The sequence below is a fragment of the Lutra lutra genome, chromosome 8 (genome assembly GCF_902655055.1).
Source record: "Lutra lutra chromosome 8, mLutLut1.2, whole genome shotgun sequence".
Lineage (NCBI taxonomy): Eukaryota > Metazoa > Chordata > Mammalia > Carnivora > Mustelidae > Lutra > Lutra lutra.
In genome coordinates, this window is record NC_062285.1 from 65,411,023 (window position 1) to 65,433,184 (window position 22,162).

The 22,162-nt window shown below is 36.3% G+C and overlaps 1 protein-coding gene and 1 pseudogene across 10 annotated transcripts in view; both read right to left on the bottom strand.

Annotated features, from left to right (window-relative positions):
* The window catches only part of PPHLN1 (periphilin 1), a 158,624-nt gene extending 136,482 nt beyond the window's left edge, over positions 1–22,142 (bottom strand). For 3 of the 10 annotated variants that reach the window (XM_047741299.1, XM_047741300.1, XM_047741296.1), the window contains exons 1-4: positions 22,059–22,142; positions 21,182–21,451; positions 11,661–11,752; positions 1,252–1,416 (exon numbers count right to left, since the gene is read on the bottom strand). In XM_047741299.1, the coding sequence (XP_047597255.1) occupies positions 1,252–1,416; positions 11,661–11,752; positions 21,182–21,221 (297 nt within the window). In that variant the 5' untranslated portion in view covers positions 21,222–21,451; positions 22,059–22,142. Of the gene's footprint in view, positions 1–1,251; positions 1,417–11,660; positions 11,753–14,729; positions 14,773–21,181; positions 21,452–22,058 lie in introns of all 10 variants that reach the window. The other 7 variants (XM_047741305.1, XM_047741303.1, XM_047741297.1 and 4 more) reach the window with 6 other exon arrangements.
* LOC125106770 (60S ribosomal protein L12-like) lies at positions 10,090–11,407 on the bottom strand (annotated as a pseudogene).
* Positions 22,143–22,162: the final 20 nt, after the last annotated feature.

Sequence of the window (22,162 nt, forward strand, 5' to 3'; positions counted from 1 at the left end):
CAAACACAAATTGGTTCAATGAATCCCAAATTCCCTATCTATATCAAATGGCCACATTTGATTTTACTAAGAGGGATACCAACTTTATGTGAAGGCCAAATTTTTTCTTCCTCAGACTACCTGGAATAATGGCTCCAAAGGCAAAATCCAGTATTTCTAGAATACAGATAATGTATAATTACTTTTCAACACCAAATCCCTCTTCCTAAAGGAAAGGCATGACATTTAAAAATTGAACAAAACAAAAATTCACTCTAGGAGAAGGAAGCTATGTACCCCAAACTTTAAAATGACAAGAAAACACTGAATAGTCTCATTATTACTTTAGAATTGTTAAGGCTCACCATAATGCAGTAGTAAGAGAACTGGACTTCCATACATACCCAACCCTAGGTAAATCACCTTACCTCCATTTCTTCGAGGGTCAAGTATGGAAAATAATTCCAACAGCCAAAGTGAGGTGAAATTTTAACATAAACAATGTTTGAATATGTACTACTAATTGCAAAATTATATAGTAGGGAAGGGGAAAGGAGAAAACGTAGGAAAACGGTCTATAAGAGTGATGTAAACACACAAGCTAAGTCAAAGGAACTGCATCAAGGAATAGTTGCAATCAAGTTCAATGACAGCTTACTGCAACATTAAATACATACTTCTAGATTATTAAAGATGATCAAGAGAAACAAAATACAATAGCAACATCAATGGTAATAATAGAAACTAACATTTAAAAAGTGCTTATTATATATAGGACAGGCAGTGTTTTGAGAGCTTTCTAATATGAGTTACTAAGTAGACTTTAAGAAGGATAACAAAAATGACACAGAAGCTCAACTGTAACCCAACCTCACCCACAGCATCTCATCATGATGAAAATAATCAAAGTAATTATAAGTGGATACATCCAGTAAGAGATGGTAACCACCTGCTTATCACTCACTGAGTACCAAGGCAAAGTAAATTATCTTTATCTGCTTCTGTAAATTCTTGCCAATCCAGAGGATAAAAATACAGGCTAGCTGGAATTAATGTCACTTAGATAGAGCTACCCAGAGTGGCTTACCTACTTTGTCCCAAGATTCTCCACTACCAGTTCCCATTTGACAGCTCTAGCAGGCAACTCAACAGAGCATCAAGCAGGAAGTGTTTATTCAACTGCCTTCATGGCCAGTCACATAAATTTCAAAAATTACATGATTTTTAAACTTATAAAAAATAACAATTAGTACACGGGGGAAATTTACATACTCCTCTGTGAGGTGGACCACTTCTTCGATCATGAGAAAAACTGCGGCCCTCGTCATATTCTTGGTAATCAACATGACTGTAATATCTACTGTAGTTTCCTTCACCAGGTCTGTCTAGCAGTGGTGGTTTCTTTGGCACAATATTAACTACTCTATGGTAGCCATCCTAAAACAGACAAAAAGAAATATATAAAAATCACTAATTTCTCTATTTGGTTTTGGAAAGGTTTTTAAAAAGTACAGGAGTTCTTATCCTTAATCAAACAGAGTAAATGTATAAACAAACAAAAATGCATTAATGAAATAACATGAATATAACTAATAGCAAGGTTTTCACATGGATTAAAGAAAATAAAATTGTTCAATGAAGAAAGCCAGGTGTTTAAAATAACAAGCAGCAATGCTAAAAACCAATCATAAATAATAAAAGAAAAAGTACGTTATTGTTTTAATAAAAAATAAACTACGAAAGAATGTTACAGTAGCTCTAATCCTAATTGCCTAAGAATTTTAGAAACAAAACCATTTAAGATAGCACACATCTTTAGTCTACTGTGTTTGAAGTATACGGTTTTGAAGAAATACAAAATCTTCACACATAAGGAACAGCAAACAGGGAGGTATACTGAGCTAGGACCATCAAGAGGAAACATTCTGCTATTTCTCCAGAAGAGAAGAGAGCCCTTGACTTCACAACTCCGGAAGCAAAATAAAACCTAATATAAAATGTGAACTATTTTCATAGTAGTATGTTATTAATGTTTTAAAGTTTTAGCAACTACATGGACTTTCTTGTGGGAGTTGGGAAATTGGAAGGAGGGAGAACAACACCTTTCTGGGTTAGCAGCTGCTGTGAAATAACTGAACAAAAAGATGGTTACCAACAGTAAAAAGTAGAGAGCTAGTAACATGTATTTGTAAATAACCTGGGCTTGACCATTCATGGTCTTTCTACCTATATCAGATGAAATATATGTGAAAGAAATTAGAAAGCTATCAAAATGTAAGACATGACCAATTTAAGTTAACTAATTTGACAAAATAAAAAAATAAAGTCCAACATTCAGGGCATTGCTATACCATCTTTATTCTCGGTTTCATTATCTATACAACAGACTAATACTAATACCTACCTCAAGGACTTGCTGTGAAGACTAAATGAAAAACAGATTGTAAAACATTTAGTACAATGTGTAGGCCATACTAAGTACTCAAAATGTTTGCTGTTTGGATTACCTTTTTCAAGTCTAGGTGAAACACAATTCCTCAAAGTGTCTATTTCCTTAAATTACTTCTTAGCATTAATAACTACAACTATTCAAATATTAAATTACTGTGTCCTATTCAAATTTCCCAATAGGCAGGAAATTTGTTACTGTGCTAAGAAAAAATAAAATCAATGGTTTTATCTATTTGAGAGCTAAAAGGATCTATTAATTTTTTCTTATGGGAACAAAAAGTAGTTTCCTTCTTTAGTATGTGAGATATTAAATTGTAACACATATGTTATATGTTCACATAAAATATAACAGACAAATGAACCCATTGACTGTCTTGCAAAAACTGTCTTTCAAGAGATTTCAATTAAATCTAAGCAAATATTGAGCTTCTAAAAAAATTCAACATTAAGCCAAAGTTAGCATCTTTGTAATTTATATCATTTTCTAAATCAAAATCTGTTGTTCATAAAATTAGAATCACTGATTACTCCATTTCCAAGAAACCATAAAATTCCATTCTATAATATCCTTGTTTGTATATATTTATTTGGAGGGACAGTGGGTAAGTGTGCATGTCTAAACATTTCTATGAATAGATTACAAAGCAACCTTTTCCTTTGTTCAAAGTGATTTTAGGACTATAAAATGCATATGGTAAAACTTTCAAAGAATAATACTCAAATCACATTTAGTCATAGATTAAATAAACTTTTTTTTCAAAATAATAATAAATGAAAACAATCATTCCAGAGTTGTTAATCAGCAACAGAAAAAAAAAAACCCTCTTAATTATAGTTCTGTATCTAGCAATGAAGATCAAACTGACATTTCCTTTGTTTTGAGAATGTTCAAATATAAGCACCTTATACCATCTCACCTCTATAGGCATCTATTCTTAAAACTCCCTAGTTACATGAAAAGATTTAAGGAAATGAAGATGACTATAGGAGTCTGTGATAAAGCAAGACAATATTATTAGAAAGTTCCTATCTTATCCAGGTATACCTTCAAGGATTTTTCTCTCCAATAAAATCCATGATGGGAGGCAAGGATTTCAGAATTTTTTCCTAAAGTTTTATTTATAAAGAAAGTTCAAACAGTATTTTATATTACCTGCAATGCCAGACCCAATTGGAAACATTCATTCAGTGTTTGAATGAATTCTCATACAAATTTACATTGAGCTATAAACATGTAATTTTCCTTTCTAAATGCTAACAGAAGGACACAAGGCTTCAGGTACTGATATGTTCAGAGCCTTCATTTTAGAAATACCTTGGAAAACAATGGCACTATTATAGGCAAACCAAAATAAAAATTATGACTTCTGAAGAATATCTTAAAAGATTTTTAAAGATAACAGGATCATTTTCAATTAATTTAAAAATGAACTCCATAGAATCAAAACATTTCTATTATTTAAAATGCAGATATTTCAAATCTTGAGTTTGGACATAAAATTTGAATTCACCTCAATGAAATCAATTTTCATTGCTTCCATTCATTACGAAAAATATGTATAGTATCCCTTTAAGATCAGACTATATCAATACAACCGTTACATATTTATTATACCATTTATCAATTTTCCATGGCTATTACTAGAATTTCCAAAAATATGCATCAAATCTATCAGATCTGCTCCTCCAAAATTAGTATTAATGTTGTGATGGGTCAGACCAAAATAAAAAAGTAATATATAACTCATTAAAAAAAATTTTTAGGCCTATTTTACTTAATCATTGATCTATTCTGGCAGAATATAGGAAGCAAAATCTTGCATACAGATTTAAATACTTTTTTGAGTATAGGTCAATGAAATTTACACTTTCTCATAGGTCACTATCTCAGGGGTGAAACAATTCCTACCATTAGGCCCTCTGGGTTTCTGAAATAAGGAGTGCTCACAGTTTGCTTGTGCTAATGGATATCTGATCAGGTTAAGATACATATCAAATTAGTTTTGCAATTTTTAGATCTGAAATGGTGAACATGTTTTGTTACAAAAGGCAATTATTTCTTAATTTGCTATAAATTCTAATGAGAAATACTTTCATTTCAGTAAATAATAGCACCAAGTTTTGTTTCATTCAATATTTAAATGCCAAAATTTCCACACTAATATTTAGTCTCTTTACTAACTGGGGGCAAATTATGAGGATTAGCACGTTTCTTTAAAAACATTTCTTTTCCAATGTCATTAAAATATACTTGGCACAAACTCTAACATGAAAACATTTTATTTAAAGGAAAAATTTAAACATTTAAACACCTCCACCTCCTCTTAAGCATCCTTATCATTTAGAGACACATACTGAAATAGTTATTTGTACTTGAAATAGAGTATCTTGGATTTACTTCAAAATAATCTGGGAGAGGGGCATCCTGGGTGGCTCTGCCTTCGGCTCAGGTCATGATCCCAGGGTCCTGCGATCAAGCCCTGCATTGGGCTCTCTGCTCAGTGGGGAGTCTGCTTCCTCCTCTCTCTCTCTCTCTGCCTGCCTCTCTGCTTACTTGTGATCTCTGTCAAATAAATAAATAAAATCTTAAAATAATCATCATCATCATCATCATCATCTGGGAGAAAAGAAACTGGGGGAGTCATAAACAAAACAAGATGAACCATGAGTTGATAATTGCCATTTGGATGATTCGTCCATGGAGAGTTCATTTTATTTTTTTTCTACTTTTATATCTTTTAATTTTTGTCCTTTTAATCAGTCAAAAGCTACTAAAACACACTAACCTACCAGCAAAGTAACTAAGTATGATAGCAAATGTAAAGAGTTAATCCCATTCCTCCCTGAAACAATCAACTCAGTATGAATGCAAGCTTCACTGGCACAGAAACCTTGGTCTTAACTCACTGCTCTATTCCCAGCACCTGGAACAGCACTTGGCACATAGTAGGCACTACATACATAACATATTCTGCTTCACTACATCAATTCTATGCTACTTTTGGCATCACATGCTTTTTGTTAGAAAGGTACCACACAAACCACACGTAACTAAAAAATTTTACTACACAGGCTGGTGGACTTTTGCTTTCAAAAGTCCTAAGGTTCTCTTCTTCTGCTACCTCATATTTTGTGACATGCATTTCTATAATAGCACTTACTCATTGAATTCACTCACTGAATTTTCAAAGAAATACTGGTGGTTTTGCATTTCAATGGCTCTGGGGAATAATGAGTCAAATATCTGAAATTGAAACTGCACCAGAAAATCAGGACATATTGTTACAGAATATAGCCAAGAACTCATCATTCCTCTCTGGAAGTAACGACAAGAAGGAAGTTAAATTCTTGCAATTCTGTCAACCAAGAAGGTAAAACACCTCCTAGGGCAGCTCTACATAAAGGAACATTACTAAATCAAAACTCGGCAGATGAACACTTAGACTTTGTATTACATGTGTGTAATTTTTGCATTTGAAAAAGATGTAAAAAAAAAAAACACGGCACTTTTATGATATGTATACCTACAGAGTTAGTGAAAAGCAGACCTGTCCAGTTTACTTTGAATTACATCCAAAAACCAGATGGATTAAGTAGATGGATGAAGGACAGATAAATGGATAAATACATGATAAAGAAAGTTTTCATAAAATGTTAATAGTTGAATATAAGTAGTGAGTAAATGGGAGCAATAAGAAAAAAAAAAGAAATGCAGTAAAATTGCTTTTCTGTTAGAGAACAGAATCCAAATATACAAAATAGAGCATTACCTTCCTCTATCACAGGCACTAATGATAGTGAGTGCTTACTTTTTAAAGGATTAACTAGTTTTATATTTAGAAAAAAAAATAATCTGCCTTTTTAAAACTAAGTTTTTATTGAAGTATGACAAACATACAAAAGGTCTAAAAATCATAAATGACTCCTGGATTAATTTTTGCAAGATAATTACACTCTATAACTACCACCAGATCAAAAAACTGATCCCTAGGGCGCCTGGGTGGCTCAGTGGGTTAAGCCACTGCCTTCAGCTCAGGTCATGATCTCAGGGTCCTGGGATCGAGTCCCACATCGGGCTCTCTGCTCAGCAGGGAGCCTGCTTCCCTCTCTCTCTCTCTCTGCCTGCCTCTCCGTCTACTTGTGATCTCTCTCTGTCAAATAAATAAATAAAATCTTTTAAAAAAATAAAAAAATAATAAAAAATAAAAAATAAATAAAATTTAAAAAAAAATTAAAAAAAAAAAAAAACAAAACTGATCCCTAGTATGGCAAAAGCCTTCCTGTGCTCTCTCCCAGTCAATACTCATCTCTCCTAAAAGTAACTGCTTTCCTGGTGAGTTTTGCTTATTCTGAAACTTTATATAAAATGCAGGAAATACAGGATATACTCTTATATTTGGCTTCTTTTTTTTAGTCTGATGTCCGTGAGGTTCATACATGTCGTTGCTTTTGCAATGGTCCATTCAGGTCCATTCATTCTAATTGCTGTGTAAATTGCACAATTAATTTATCTACTCTACTGTTAAACATTTGGATTGTTGCCAGCTTGGAGCTATAATGAATAATGCTGCTTATGAGAATCTTGTACAAGTCAGTATGATATACCAATATGGTTTTTAAAATAACATTAGATGATCTCTGTTTAGTTATTAAATGTTTTTTAAATATTAAAGAAATTATATTTTTATTAGCTCCAAATTCAGGAATTATAACTTTACTAATTTATATTTCTAGTTCTAGTGTCATTAACAATTTTCTAGCCCAAGGATTCAGCAGGTCCTTGAAATCAGATGTGAATATAAAATTACTTTTTTCACCCAATACAGCAACAAACAACAGAATAACAACAGAAGTATCTGTGGCTTCATCACTAACAGAAATCATAGATATTTTCATATCATGTTATAGCTGTTGCATTATCTCAAAATACCATTTACTCTCATTACTTTGAAAATACAGTAATGAAACTCCCACCATTAGCTCTTAGTACTTAATGACCTACTAAAGAAGTACATATTACTATATTACAAATTTGTTTTTTAATAGTTTGATAATTCAAATATAAGTGGTCTTCTTTAATTCTGTGTATTTTGTAGTTTTAAAACCCCTACTCTAAAAGGGATCCATAGGCTTCACCAGACTGTTAAAAGGATCCATGGCACCAAAAAGTTTAAGAAAATTTGCTTTATTTTACTAAAACTAAAATGGAAGTGTAACATAGAAGGCAAAGAGATAACTTCCAAGAGCCATCAAAGGCACATAATTGAGGGGAGGGGAAGGCTTTAAATTTCTAACAAAAAAAAAAAAAAAAAAAGGCCACGTTCACCATAACAGCAAGTCTTGGGGAAGGGGATGTGGAAATAGAGAAGGATTTATCAACTAAAAAAGGCTTACTGGGAGGAGGAAGGGACCAATCACTAGAATTAAAATTGTTTCTTCAAAAGGAGAGCAATAAAGCTGCACAAGGTCTGGGCAGATTCTGTGCTCTCAGAAGAAAGGCAATCTAGGTACCTCCCCAAATAGGAGGAACTAAGTAGCCAGAGTATTTAGCGAAGTCAGATTCACCTTTGAGAACTTAGAGATAGCTGAGTACTTCTACTATGATTTTAAATGCACTTGTGGTATAAAATGTATCTATCTGCTTCCTGCTGATGAAATTACTTTATAAAGGAGCCTCTATTTCACATTTATAACCACATAAATTATATAAAAATGAAAATGTGTGGGTTTGTTTAGATTTTACTACAATAGCCTCGTCCACTGATAACTTCCATCACCTGTCATTTTACCTCAACTCCTGTCATCATCAGCAACTTCAGTGTTCATCTGCATTTCTTTTTTTTTTTTCTTCTTCTTCGGGGTCATCTGCATTTCTTAACTGCATAAGTGACCTGTTAACTTTTATACAACACTGATGTTTCGATCCTAGCTGCAAATATTAGGACTTAATTTTCTGGATGGGACCCAGACATTGATATTTAAGAACTCTCTGGGTGATTTCAAAGTCCAGCGAGGACTGAGAGTCTCTAATCTAAATCACTGATCCAAATCGAGCTTCCAAGTTTTCCTGATCTCAACTCCAGTAACCTTCACCCACCCTCTATTCCTACCCCCACCTGCTGGACTTGAAATCACCCAGAACTGTACTCTCTTGGAAACTCTACACTTCGAAATACCAATTGCCTATCTTCCTACCACACGCTCGTCTTCAGCTTCACTGACCCTTTACTGTCCCTCAACTCCTCATTTCTTTCAATCCACTGTCCCTCTCACAGCTTTATCTCCTTCCTGAATCACCCCATAACACATAACATATTACCTCAGTAACTCTCTGAGTCAGAACTTTCAATATCTTTATCTTCCTGAGTCCACCATTCATCATGCAATCTTAAATCAATACAACAACTTGCCTTCTACACTCCAAAATTGGGCTACTTAGGTAATAAAGCACACATTCCTGAAGACTGGTACCCCTATAATATTACAGCGCAAAGCTCACTGCCCCTCAGCCACAGTCTTTTTAAACATCTCTGGTGAGGAGATACCAACAATAGCTACTCACAATTCAAGGCTGGCCTCAAATCACCCTCTACCTCCTGTACTTTCAGCAGATGATCTTGCTACCCCTTCAGAGAAAACAAAGGCTATTAATATGAACTTTCTCAAATCCATTCTCACACAATGACCTAGAGATCTCAAGGGCCCTTCTTCTGTCCTTAGGACACTGATAAGCCAATTATCCCCATCTTAAAACTCACTCCTCCCCAGCTTGTTTAAACCACTCCCCCTGCCTAGAAATAGCTGACAGCCTCCTGACAGGTCCCTCTGCCTCCATCCAGTCTTAACTCTCTGAATCACCTTCCACTGCAGTGTGTTCTAGAATACAAGCCAGCATGCATAAATAATGCAGAATGGTGTAATAAATGGTGTAATATATAACTTTTCCCATGATTTGATCATGAATACTTCCCACTGTTGTCTGAAATTCTATTTCTGTATTAAATCCCTGCTTACATTTTATGGCTTCAACAACATTCTACTGAGTTCTATAAATGTTGTGCCATTCAACACTCAGAATTGTTTTGAAGATTAAGAGATTTATACGTAAAACTCCTCACTTACAGTAAGCAGGAACTAGTTACCCATGCAATTACAGAAAGTTACCACTTAAAAGTCATCCCCTGTCTAAATGTATCTTATTTTATAATTTGGAATCACGTGTTACATTAAGGGGAAAAAAAACCTAATTAGGAAAAAAAAAAAGGCAATTCCTCCAAATTGAAAACAAACTAAAACAAATCCAACTATATATTCCAGTTAGTGGCGTAACCACACAGAAAATTTTAAGTATTCTTGAAATACAAATTCATAATAGGATATATCCTTAGAAAGGTAGGGGTCCCAAGAATTATTTTTTCTAAAATCATCCCTTTTCCTACCTCCTCATTACTTCCACAATATGTTTATCTATATCACCTTGTTTTGTTTTCCTAGATAAACTATAATTTTATCGAACGGGAAAGAATTTAACTCAAAGTTTAATTAGAAACCATAGACGATAATAAATATACAATCTATAAATAAAACTTGGAAAGAAATGACATATAGTGACAAGTCTACTCGTTCTGAAATATGGTAGGCCTCTTTCTTTCCTCCATCTTTTATCTTTTATTTTATTTTTTTTTTTTTTGGTCATCAAATGATCCTTTGTTGAAATATTTTCCTTTGTAGTTCTTAACTAGCTGGGCATTCCACTGCACCACTATTGATGTCATCTATGATGTCATGAGTATGGTGGCCATCAACACTGCAGCCCGCAGACTGGGCCGTCCCCAGGATCTCCTTAACGGTTCTAGAGAATTCTCTGGCTAAAGATCAGTGACATATCTATCGGGCAATGTTGACAATCTCATTAAAAGTAATATTTCCACTGTGCTTAATGTTTTTCTTCAGTATCTTGGCAGTTCCTTGAGGGCTTTGACCATCAGGGCAGAGGCAGGAAATACCACTTAAGTCTGGGCCTGTCTGCTCTGGATGGTCAGTTTCACTGTAATCCTCAGACCCTTCCACTCATCAGTTGCCTTGGCGAGGTCATCACCAACCTCTGCTGGAGAAAGACTCAAGAGGCCAATCTTGGGGGCCAGGGCAGACATAGCACCAACTTCCCCATCAGTGCACCCCAGGTACATGACTTTGATCAAATTGGGGCTGGGATCTTGAACTTAGGAGGCATGGTAGATGTAGCTGGTGTCAGTATGAACCTGAATTCGAGACTACTAAAGACAGTTGCACCCTTGCCTCCTCTGAGCCAAAAACCAAAAAGCCCATCTTTCATCATTTTAGATCAACCCCAGCCTAAGCTGTAACCTGGGCTAAATGACAATGCTAAAAGTGGTATCACCCATCTGTAGGACTTACTCAGAATACATAAGTGAAGAAAAAAAAAACAAAAACAAAAACAAAAAACTAACATATAAACAAGTATTTGTATCCTTTGATGGCATATGATGAATCCATAATATAGCCACATAGTATCAACACAACCCAAACCCCTGGTGCTTAGAACGGGCCTGTGTAAAGTTTAAGATTGACAGTTTCTTGACCCTTCCCAAACTTTCCCTTAGGTCTCTGCAGAGGATTTTGCAGAGAGAGTGTATATATTCACTCAATAAACACTGAACTCCTACTATGTGCCACATACGAGATGGTGCTGGGAATACAATAACAAGCACAATAGCAATCTCTTCGAGAAAAGGCCTAATTAAAAATTTCCAATTCCCAAAGCAACAAAGAGACAATTAGTAGGACAGTATACTAAAAGCTACCTGCCTGCCCCTGATCTGCCCCTACTTCATAATTTCACATATCCAATTTGCAAACATTTTTAGAAATACAGAAAAATAGGTGACAGCCAATAGTAGGAGCAGATGCTCAAATACTCCTTCATTACCTGACAGTCCATCTTTATATAACCTCAAATTTTCTTCACAAATTCAATTCAATATAAAAACCCTCCATTTTAGAAATTTAAGAAATAAGAAATATAGATTATCTACATAAATAAAATGTTGCATTTTCAAACTTTTAACTTTTAAAATATAAGCTTAATCTATATTTCAACCCAGACTGGTCAATTTTTATCTATTAAAAATTTTACTAGACCTAGCTTCGGTATAACAAATTCACTTAGACACCAGGTTTTGAATTATTCTACATCAGTAGTAACTTACACTGGGATGACTTCGCGGAGGTACTCGTTCTCTTGGAAGTCTTTCATAGTCATATCGTCCCTCAGACCACATTTCATCTCTTCTGTAAGCCACTAAACAAAAAGAAACCAAAGATTTATGGGTGTTATGTTATTAGAGAGCAAGAGAGAAGATATTTAAAAGAGTAAATATTTACATGCCAACGATTATTTTCCAGAGAGACTTAAATAAAATGTAAGTGACCAAAAGTAAGAAAGAATGAGTAAGGCAATTATTTTTCCAAACAATTCGGAAATGTTCTTTTTAAAAAAATGTAACAGAAAGCCCCGTGTTCCGTTTCAAAGGCTATTTAAAGCTTCAAAGAGCTTGTTCCCAACAACTATGGTAAAAAGATCCATAAGAAGGGTGCCTGGGTGGCTCAGTGAGTTAAGCCTCTGCTTCGGCTCAGGTCATGATCTCAGAGTCTTGGGATCGAGCCCCGCATCAGGCTCTCTGCTCAGCGGGGAGCCTGCTTCCCCCTCCTCCCTGCCTGCCTGTCTGCCTACTTGTGATCTCTGTCTCTGTGTCAAATAAATAAATAAAATCTCTTTTAAAAAATCCATAAGACCACAAATATTTTTTCATTCTTACAGTAAAAATTAGAGAAGATGCATCTGCATGAATAATTTTCAATGCTCAGCAATGCTGCTATTTCCTGGTGGATGGTTTCTGTAACACTAGTGTCTAGTTTTGCTGCATTCCTACAGCTTTATCTCTTCTATGTGTTCAATGAAATCAAAAAGTGTTAAACAATCCTATAAAAGCACACTCAACAAACCCTGAAATAAATCACACTCAGTATTTGCTTTTAATGCTATAAATTTATTTCAATGCAAAGACATACTCATAAAATTTGAAATTAAAATAAAAGTTCTGACAGCATTTTTCATGTTTGGGATACAGAGAGGCTTCCTACTTTGAGAGCTGACGTGTTCTGGATGGAGGGCTGATGCAATGCATTACGGGGTCCATATGAAAACAACATGTGAACAGGCAAAAAACAAGGTAAGCAAGACAAACAAGAGATGATGAGCAGAGAGTGCAGGAAATAGCCTTAAGGTCATCTATATGAAATGGCAACACAGTAGATCAGGGGTTGGTAAACGTTTTTATAAAGGACCAGACTAATATTTTCAGCCTTGCAGGTCACAGGTCTCTGTCACAACTACTTGATTCTAGTGCTATAATATGAAAGCAGCCATAAGCAATACATATAAATGTAGGGGTGTGGCCATGTTCCAAAAACACTGTATTTACAAAATACAGGCTCTTAATTTTCTCTGTAAAAACAAACCTACAATATTTTCTAATACAAATAGTGCAATAAAATGAACCAACTCAAAGATGCCTAGAAAAATCTTAATTTAAGTTACAAATTAGCTTTTAACATTATACATAAATCAACCACAATTCCAAGTCCATAATCAGACATCATCAAGAATGTTATTTCAGGGGCACCTGGGTGGCTCACTTGGTTAAGCACCTGCCTTCAGCTCAGGTCCTAATTTCAGAGTCCTGGGTCCTCCCTCTCCCTCTGCCCTCCCCCCACCCCACATGCTCTCTCTTGCTCTCAAATAAGTAAAACCTTTAAAAAGAAAAAAAAAGAGAGAGAGAGAATGTTATTTCAGAGTAACCAATCTTTTAAATACAAGAATTCATGGACGCTTGAAAAAAAAGAAATTATCAAAATTACTCCTCCTATACTACCTTTACTGAACCCACCAAAAGTTTCATTGAGTCTAAAGAGCAAGTCAAATTTTATCCTGCTTGAGAAACAATAAAGAGAAATAACAGCAACCAACTAAAATCAAATCACAGGGAAAAATAAAGAACCCAAAAGAAAAATGGACAAGTGATCTGAAGACAGTTCACAAAAAAAGGAAATACAATGACTCAATCCTTTGAAAAGACGCTCAACTTTCTTCAAAATAAGGAAGATGAGGGGCGCCTGGGTGGCTCAGTGAGTTAAGCCTGCTTCCTCCTCTCTCTTTGCCTGCCTCTCTGCCTACTTGTGATCTCTATCTGTCAAATAAATAAATAAATAAATAAATAAATAAATCTAAAAAAAATAAAATAAAAATGAAGATGAAAACTAAAACTAGAATCGAGTATTCATTTTCAACCAAAATTCCACAAAAATAAAACTGTTCTGACTAAAATAAAGCAACACTCTCACATATTAATGAAAAGAGTGTAATGTGGTACAGACAGGGGAAAAATGGGCAATATCTATTAAATGTTAAATGCACATATGCTTTGACCTGGAAATTCTACTTCTCTGTATACTTGAACAGGTACATAGCACAGATTGAAAGCAACCTAAAATGTTGGTCAGAAGGGTACAGATTAAATAAAATGCTACACATTCATATAAAGGAAAATTATGAAGCCATTTCAAAGAAAAGTTACCCCACACATAATACAGAAGGAATGCCAAGATACACTGCTAAGCTGAAAAAAAAAAAGGGTAGATTAATATGTTGGATATGCTGCCACTTTGGAAAAATAAAAAGATAGGGTATGAATACATATCTGTATGCACAGACTACTTCTGGGAGTAGAAACAAGAGAATGTAATAGTGCCTGCCACTGGGGAGAACTGGGTGGCTGGGTATAGGAAAGTGAATATTTTCACTGCATAATGTTCTATACCTATTATTATCTATAACAAAAATAAGTAACTATACTTAAAAGTCCTGGAAATCATTCAATAAGCATAATGTATCAGGACACCTGGATGGCTCAGTGGGAGAAGCATGTGACTCTTGATCTCAGGGTTCTGAGTTTGAGCACCATGTGGGGTGTACAGATTACTTAAATAAGTAAAACGTTAAAAAAAGAATAAGCTTAGTGTCTCAAGTGATGGCAAAAATTAGGAATACAAATTAATGAACTAAAGGAAAACAAGTAAAAATATGACTAATGAAAAAGAAAAACTACAAGAGTTCTAAGGAAATACTATATAGTTTCTTAACTAGATGTAAATACTACAATATTAAAATTACTGGCTTCCCATAAAAAACACATAAGAATAACTACTATACTACTTACTTGAGTGCTTTCGGGAATCAAATTTAAAGTTTTCAACAATCTCCTGCAGGAGGGGGGGAAAAATACAGACATAAGGATTTGTGTCTGTATAAACCAACCAATGGAGAAAAAATAACCCTTCATTATATATATAAATAAAACTCTCAATATAAAAAAATTATGACCATTAATAAGCCAAACTCCCTTCAAAGACATCTTTAAAAACAGAAGATATTATTTTGACCACCAGAGAGGCCACCCAAGTTTCATAAGAACAACCGAATTATATTAAAGAATTCTAGTCCTAATTTTGCTAGTTGAGAACTGGGCAGGGCATCTCTTTTATCCTTATCTCTGAAAGAATTGCATTTGATTTTTAAGGTGATTTTTATCTAGAATATTAAGAATAAAATAACTCACAAATTGAAAAAAATTCTAGCACCCTTAGTCTGGAAATCCTTACAGTTTTATATTGGCAATAAATAGTCCCATGAACACGTCATCTCAAAATCAAGGCAAGAATCATCAATTCATCAAAGAACACTAAACTTACTAGATAAAAATTTGATGGAGAGCTTTTTGTTTTTCCAAATTTTTTTTTATTTTTTTTTAAGATTTTATTTATTTATTTGACAGAGAGAGATCACAAGTAGATGGAGAGGCAGGCAGAGAGAGAGAGAGAGAGAGGGAAGCAGGCTTCTCGCTGAGCAGAGAGCCCGATGCGGGACTCGATCCCAGGACCCTGAGATCATGACCTGAGCCCAAGGCAGCGGCTTAACCCACTGAGCCACCCAGGCGCCCCCCAAATTTTTTTTTTAGTATAGCTGACACCCAACATTACATTGGTTTCGGGTATACGACACAGTAATTAATACATTATGCTACGCTCACAAGCGTAGCTACCATCTGTCACCATACATCACTGTTAAAATAATATCAGTGACTATATTCTCTATGCTGTGCTTTTTACTCCTGTGACTTCATTCAAGAACTCGAAGCCTGTATTTCCAACAACAGAGGACTTTTTAAAACTTTCTCCCAAAGGGCGCCTGGGTGGCTCAGTTAGTTAAGCGTTAGGATCCCAGGGTCCCAGATCCAACCCCACAAAGGCTCCCTGCTGCAGGGAGTCTGCTTCTTTCCTTCCTCCTCTCCCTCTGCCCCTCCACCCTGCTCATATATGCACATGCTGTCAAATAAATAAAATCTTTAAATAGCTAACTTTTTAAAAAAATCACTATATATTTTCAGAATTAAGAACATAAAAATAGAATACAATATAAAACTAAAAATATATAGTGGAGCACCTGGGTGGCTCAGTGGGTTAAGCCTCTGCCTTCGGCTCAGGTCATGATCTCAGAGTCCTGGGATGGAGCCCCACATCGGGCTCTCTGCTCAGCGGAGAGCCAGCTTCCTCCTCTCTCTCTGGCTGCCTCTCTGCCTACTTGTGATCTCTGTCAAATAAATAAATAAAATCTAAAAAAAAAAAATATATATATATATGCATATATATATATATATATATATATATATATATACACATGCACTAGTGGTATTGCTGTCATGGGGCACTTTTTTTCTTGATTATTCTTTCTACTTAATCCAAATTTTTATTTAAATACAAGTTAGGTAACATACAGCATAATGTTGGTTTCACGTGTAGGATTTTGTGACTCATCACTTACATATGGCACCTGGTGCTTGTCACAGCAAGTGCCCTCCTTAATACCTATCTCCCATTCAGCCCATTCCGCTGCCCACAAAAACAAAGGAAAAAACCCTCCAAAAGATACTGACATTTTAGTAAGACTAAACAGAGCATGGTGGAGCAAAATAATTAGGCTTCGCAAAGATAAAACACCTCCCCCCACCCCCAAAATCCAACAGCATTGGTGAGGCTCATGTCAAATTATTAAACATCCTTCATCCTTAAGAAATCTATATAATAGGGAAAAAGACGTATAAATAAAATATTCCATACACAACCTCGTACTGTTAGTAAAACAAAAGAGAAGACACAGTTTGATGATTATATACAAAAGGAAAGAAAGAATACTGGGCTATAAGGAAGATAAGTCTTAAGCTGGATCTTCAATTAAGACAACAAAAAAGGGAAAAGATAATCTATTCAGCAGCCTTCTGATTAGTAGCACATGTTGTTTATGACATTATCCAGATTTAGGAAATTGACCCATCCCACAACTAGAAGCCTATCAGCTAAATTTAAGCAAAGATGCTTTCTCACTGAAGTGATCATGTTACCGTGTAATCACTAATCATCCATTAGTGGAGTCTCAGAAGTATTCCCGTCAAGTTCTCAGATCCAACAGGATATGAAAACTGAAGGATAGAACTGAAAAATGAAAGGACCCTCTATATCACAATTAGGCAGAGAATGGATCAGAATTCAGTATAGAGAATGTAAGCTTCATTTAGAAGTTTGCTAATAACTAGTTCTAGATTATAAACCTTGTATTCTCTTACCCATTACTGATTAATTAATCAGGATTCAACTTACATGTCAGCTTTTCTTATATTCTCCAGAAAGAACAAAATTGTTCTTTCTCTGGGCTTCTTAAGGCACCCTGCTATAATAGTGCTATATAACGTCATTTGCACTTTACTTTTCTTCCAGTCCTCCCTCCCAAACTAAACACCACTGCAAAGGCAATTACCTTTCTTACTCCTACTGCTTAGCAAGGTAAAGGTACTTATTAAATATTGGCCAAATAAATAGATTATTCATATGACCACCATAGGAGCCATTCCAGGGAACCTAAATACTGGTTTGTATCTTTTCATTACAAATATCCCCCAGCTACCTGAAAATTCACCTTATGTCACTTCGCTTTTACAAAAGACCTGCCTTAGTACCTGTTTTCACTAACCAAAAGAAATCCAAAGATTTTCATTTACAAAGCATTAACTGCCTCTTCCCTTAATGCCATTTAACTTATGAAAGGTTTCAGAGAGTGAGGCAAACCTGTATTCAGAAAACTTCCAATAAGCACTATTAAATTATGGCTCCTGGCGCTCCTGGATGGCTCAGTCCATGCAGCATGGGACTCTTGATCTCTGGGTTGTGAGTCTGAGCCCCATGTTGGGTATAGAGACTACTTAAAAAAAAAAAAAAATATATATATATATATATATATTTTTTTTTTTAAAGATTTTGGCTCTATATATTTCTCATGATACAAATGTCACTTCATTTTTGAAAGAAAGGTTATCAATGAGAATTCTTTGGCTCTAGCACCTAAAGCGGTTGGTTAGCCCTGGCTGCACTTTAGATTATCTAAAGAACTTTATTTTTTTTTTTTACGATTTTATTTATTTATTTGAGAGAGTGAAAGCCAGAGATCACAGAGGGAGAGGGAGAAGCAGACTTAACACTGAGCAGAGAGCCCAATGTGGGCTTGATCCCAGGATCCTGAGATCATGACCTGAGCCAAAGGCAGACACTCGACCAACTGAGCCATCCAGGCAGCCTAAAGAGCTTTAAAAATACAAATGCTTAGGCCCTAGCCTCTGTAATCCCTATATAATTGGCCTGGGGTGGAATGCTGACACTTTATAAAAAAAAACCTTAAACTTGGGTGCCTAGGTGGCTCATTTGCTTAAGTGTCTGCCTTTGGCTCAAGTCATGATCCCAGAGTCCTGGGATCTAGCCCTGTGGGGCTGGGGGGGGGGGGGGCGGTGATCCCTGCTCAGAAGAGAGCCTGCTTCATCTTTCTGCCCTTTGCCCTGTTCATGCTCTCTCAAATAAATAGATCTTTAAAAAAAAAAAAAAAAACTTAAACTCATCTCAGTATGAGATCCACTGACCTTAAAGCAAGGTAAACATATTCCAGACATCTTAAATTGAAGCAAGAAGCTTTTAAGAACGGACTTCAGGGGCACCTGGGTGGCTCAGTGGGTTAAAGCCTCTGCCTTCGGCTCAGGTCATGATCCCAGGGTCCTGGGATCAAGCCCCACATCGGGCTCTCTGCTCCGCAGGGAGCCTGCTTCCTCCTCTCTCTCTGCCTGCTTGTGATCTCTGTCTGTCAAATAAATAAATAAAAATAAAATCTTAAAAAAAAAAAAAACTGACTTCAACCCATAAACTAGATTACTACTATTCTTTATTGAAAAATGTTTATAATTTCAGATAACTAAAAATGAATTTTAGAACATAATTAGCGAAGGTCTATGAAAAAGAAACTAATACTGATGTCAATTAACATGGTAAAATAGAGCAAAATATCTACTAAAATCAACCACTGTTCTGTGCTCAGGGAGATAAATGTAGGAAATGGTAGTTAAGAAAGCCAAGAAAATATAAATAGACTCTTGAGAGATTGCTTAAATGTTGATGATAGTGGATGAATGATAGTGGAATCCAAAAAAAAGGTAAAAGAATTATAATTATGGAAAATGTGTCTGAGAAAGTTACAACTGATTAGAAGATTTGCATTGCAAAGGAATGGAAAGTAAGCCTGCATGGGAATTCAACAAGCTTTCGTTTCCTCCCCTTTAGTAGATATTATCTCTACTATTCCACATGAAGCACAGAGGCTCTGAAAAACTCAATCCCAGAGCCAAAGCTTGGAATCATTCAGGTTTGCAGGACTTCAAATCCCAAGCCCTTTTCATCATATCACATTGCTTCACAAAGGTAACAGGCAAAGACAGAACACATTCAAATGAATTAAATGCTAATACAAAGCAAGCAGCTAGAGAAGCTCACCACAGGCTTCTAAGCCTAGAAATAAGGTAGAGGGGAAAATGTCATTCCCGAAGATTAACCTGGCAGTATACTAAACAGATTAAAGGAGAATGACGCTGAAGGAGACTACTGATTATCTTCATAACCACCATATAACTTAAGTAGGATTCCAGGCTGCTGGCACGCAGGCTAGTTTCACAAATTACTTGATTTTTTTCAGTGCTTTAAGGATTCCTCTTATATAAGCTCCACTATGTTAAATATTTAGGAGATCCTTGATTGTTCAGTGTAAGTGATCAAGTAACTGAAATTATAAAAATAGACCAAAATACCATATGTTTCCCTATATATGTTTACAAATCTAAATCTTACTTCACACCAGGATAAAGATTACAATCTTAACTGCTCAACCTCCTTCTAGTCTCAATTCTCCTCTCCACTCCACCTTTAAAAAAGGATACTGTTAACTTTGCTAATACATCACCCATAGCTGAAGTTTCCCAGATCAAGAATCCAAACTGTTTCACATCAATTAACTGCAATAAAACCAAATTCCTCTACCCTCTATCATCTCACCTAAACTCCTGTTCTCTCCCAAAAAAGTCATGCAGGCCAGACTCCTTACTATGACACAAAGTAACACATACACCACCCTGGAGTTTTTTGATGTATTTCTCAATCTACAGTACTCATTCGACGTCTTCTAACTATCCATGAAGATGAAGCTCAAAATCTAGTATTCTCCACAAAGCCCAATTCTAAGCCCTACCAAACTAAAAAGGATTCCAAACTGGTGACCGATAGGCTGCATGTGACAAGTGTTTGGCCCAGGGTTTTTTGGGTTTTGTTTTTGTTTGTAATAAAGTGTTATTCCACCGACAACACTTGAAAACTGGGAGATACCACTTTCCAAAACCACATTTTCCAACTATTATTGAAAAACCTACATGCTCTGGCAACACTGGAATCATATTCTCACACAGCCACAACCAGCTGAAGCTAAAGTACCGGCTGATCCCTTTCCAAAGGTTCTTACATTTTAAAGTCAGATGACATGTCAACTGTCCGACTTCTGAGACTGTACCTGCAGCAGTTGCAATCAAATAAATACCTACCTGCCTAATGGGCAGTGGAATTACAAAAATAAACAAGAAAATAACAGCCTAGATTAGTAAAGAAAGCAAAGAGACAAGCAATTAATTAGCACACATGTGGTAAGTGCTAGGATGAGGGAAGTCGAGGGCACTTAGCACATGGCAAGTGTACCTAAATCTCTCTGGGGGGAAGTTACAAAATATCCCTCAGAGAAACTCACAGGGAAAGTGAAACCCTTAGCAGGTGTAGGGATTATCCACAGAGAGGTAGAAGAAAGGTCAGAGAAATCAAATGCCTCAGAGAGAGAAAAGAACCTCCACAAAGACCCTGGTGGGGTGAGGGAGGGGTTCTGAGGAAGTGAAATCAGTTCAATACAGGTAGAGTCATCACTTAACCTTAAATGCAGGTGTCAGAGAAAGGACTCAATTGAAAGGGCAGGAGGCAAAAAGCCAAGGGTTGGTTATGGTCAGGAGAAGAAAGAGAATTTCCATAAAGCAGTAGAGTATGTAACAGTTTGTTAAGCAGGGAACAGAGGTTTCAGTGAGCTCAGCCGTTGTGTTGAGGGGTGAAATGTGTAAGAAAAGGAGGGAAAAGCAGCGGTAGCCTAAATCAAGAGAGAAGAAGTACAAAGCAGCATGGAGATAAGGATGTAGCAAAGAAGACCAAAGGGGCTTACATCTTGGGCGGTAACCAGAAATAACGGGGATGTGAAGCATGGTAGTTTTGGTTGGCCACAAGTTTGCCAAGAGAATTAGTCCCAGCGGTCCCCTGGTGGATGTGGAGGCATTCGGGCCTCTCAAAATTCAGCTGCGCCCTGGATGCAGTTCCTTCTCTCTAGAAGACATCGGCTTCAATCTGGATTGTGCAGACTCCAGGAGAGGCTCTGGATTCCAGAGTGCTGGCACGCAGGCTTCCAAGGAATGGTTAGAGGCCTGGTCTGTGTGTGCTGGTGGGTAGAAGTATAAACTACCTTCCATTAGTTCCTGATTTTTCTGTAGGAATGACAGCCCCGTTATCTCCTCTTAAGAGAAAAAAGTGTATGCCCAATATAGATTTACAGGACGGAAAAAGACGCCAAGTAGTCCAACATTTGTCCATACTAACTCAAGATGAGTCATTCTGTCAATCCGAGTTGACCCTGTCTCAACTAGACTGAGATATCCGCCAGAAAAAGCCCTGTTTTACACTTTTTTTTGTAGCTCTCAAAGTGCCTAACACTTAACTGGGTACATTGAACACATTCTTTAAATTTACCGACTTTCTAACTGATCTTGGGTCACTGAAGTTAGCCTAGTTCAGTCCTCTTTCTGCATAATAAGGCGCTAAAGAGAAGCAAACCTAGGTCTTAGACTCAACAGTTTCCTTTATTCCAAACTCCACTGCGTCTCTACACCCTCCACCGCCAAGGGCAGAATTACTGCACGATTCAAATGCAACAGGAGACTCCAATTCCCGCCACAGAAAACACCCCACACCCGCTCGCCCGCTCGCTCGACTCGGCCAGTAGCAGAGCCCGGCCCTGTCCACCTCGTAGAAAGGTAAAATGAGCTCACCGACTCTAGGCGGCCGGGAGACCCCGTAAATGTAGTCGTCGGCTCGTCGCCCTCTCCTAAGCAGGCACTTCCGGCGCGCTCAAAAACGTAAGCAAAAGCGCCGC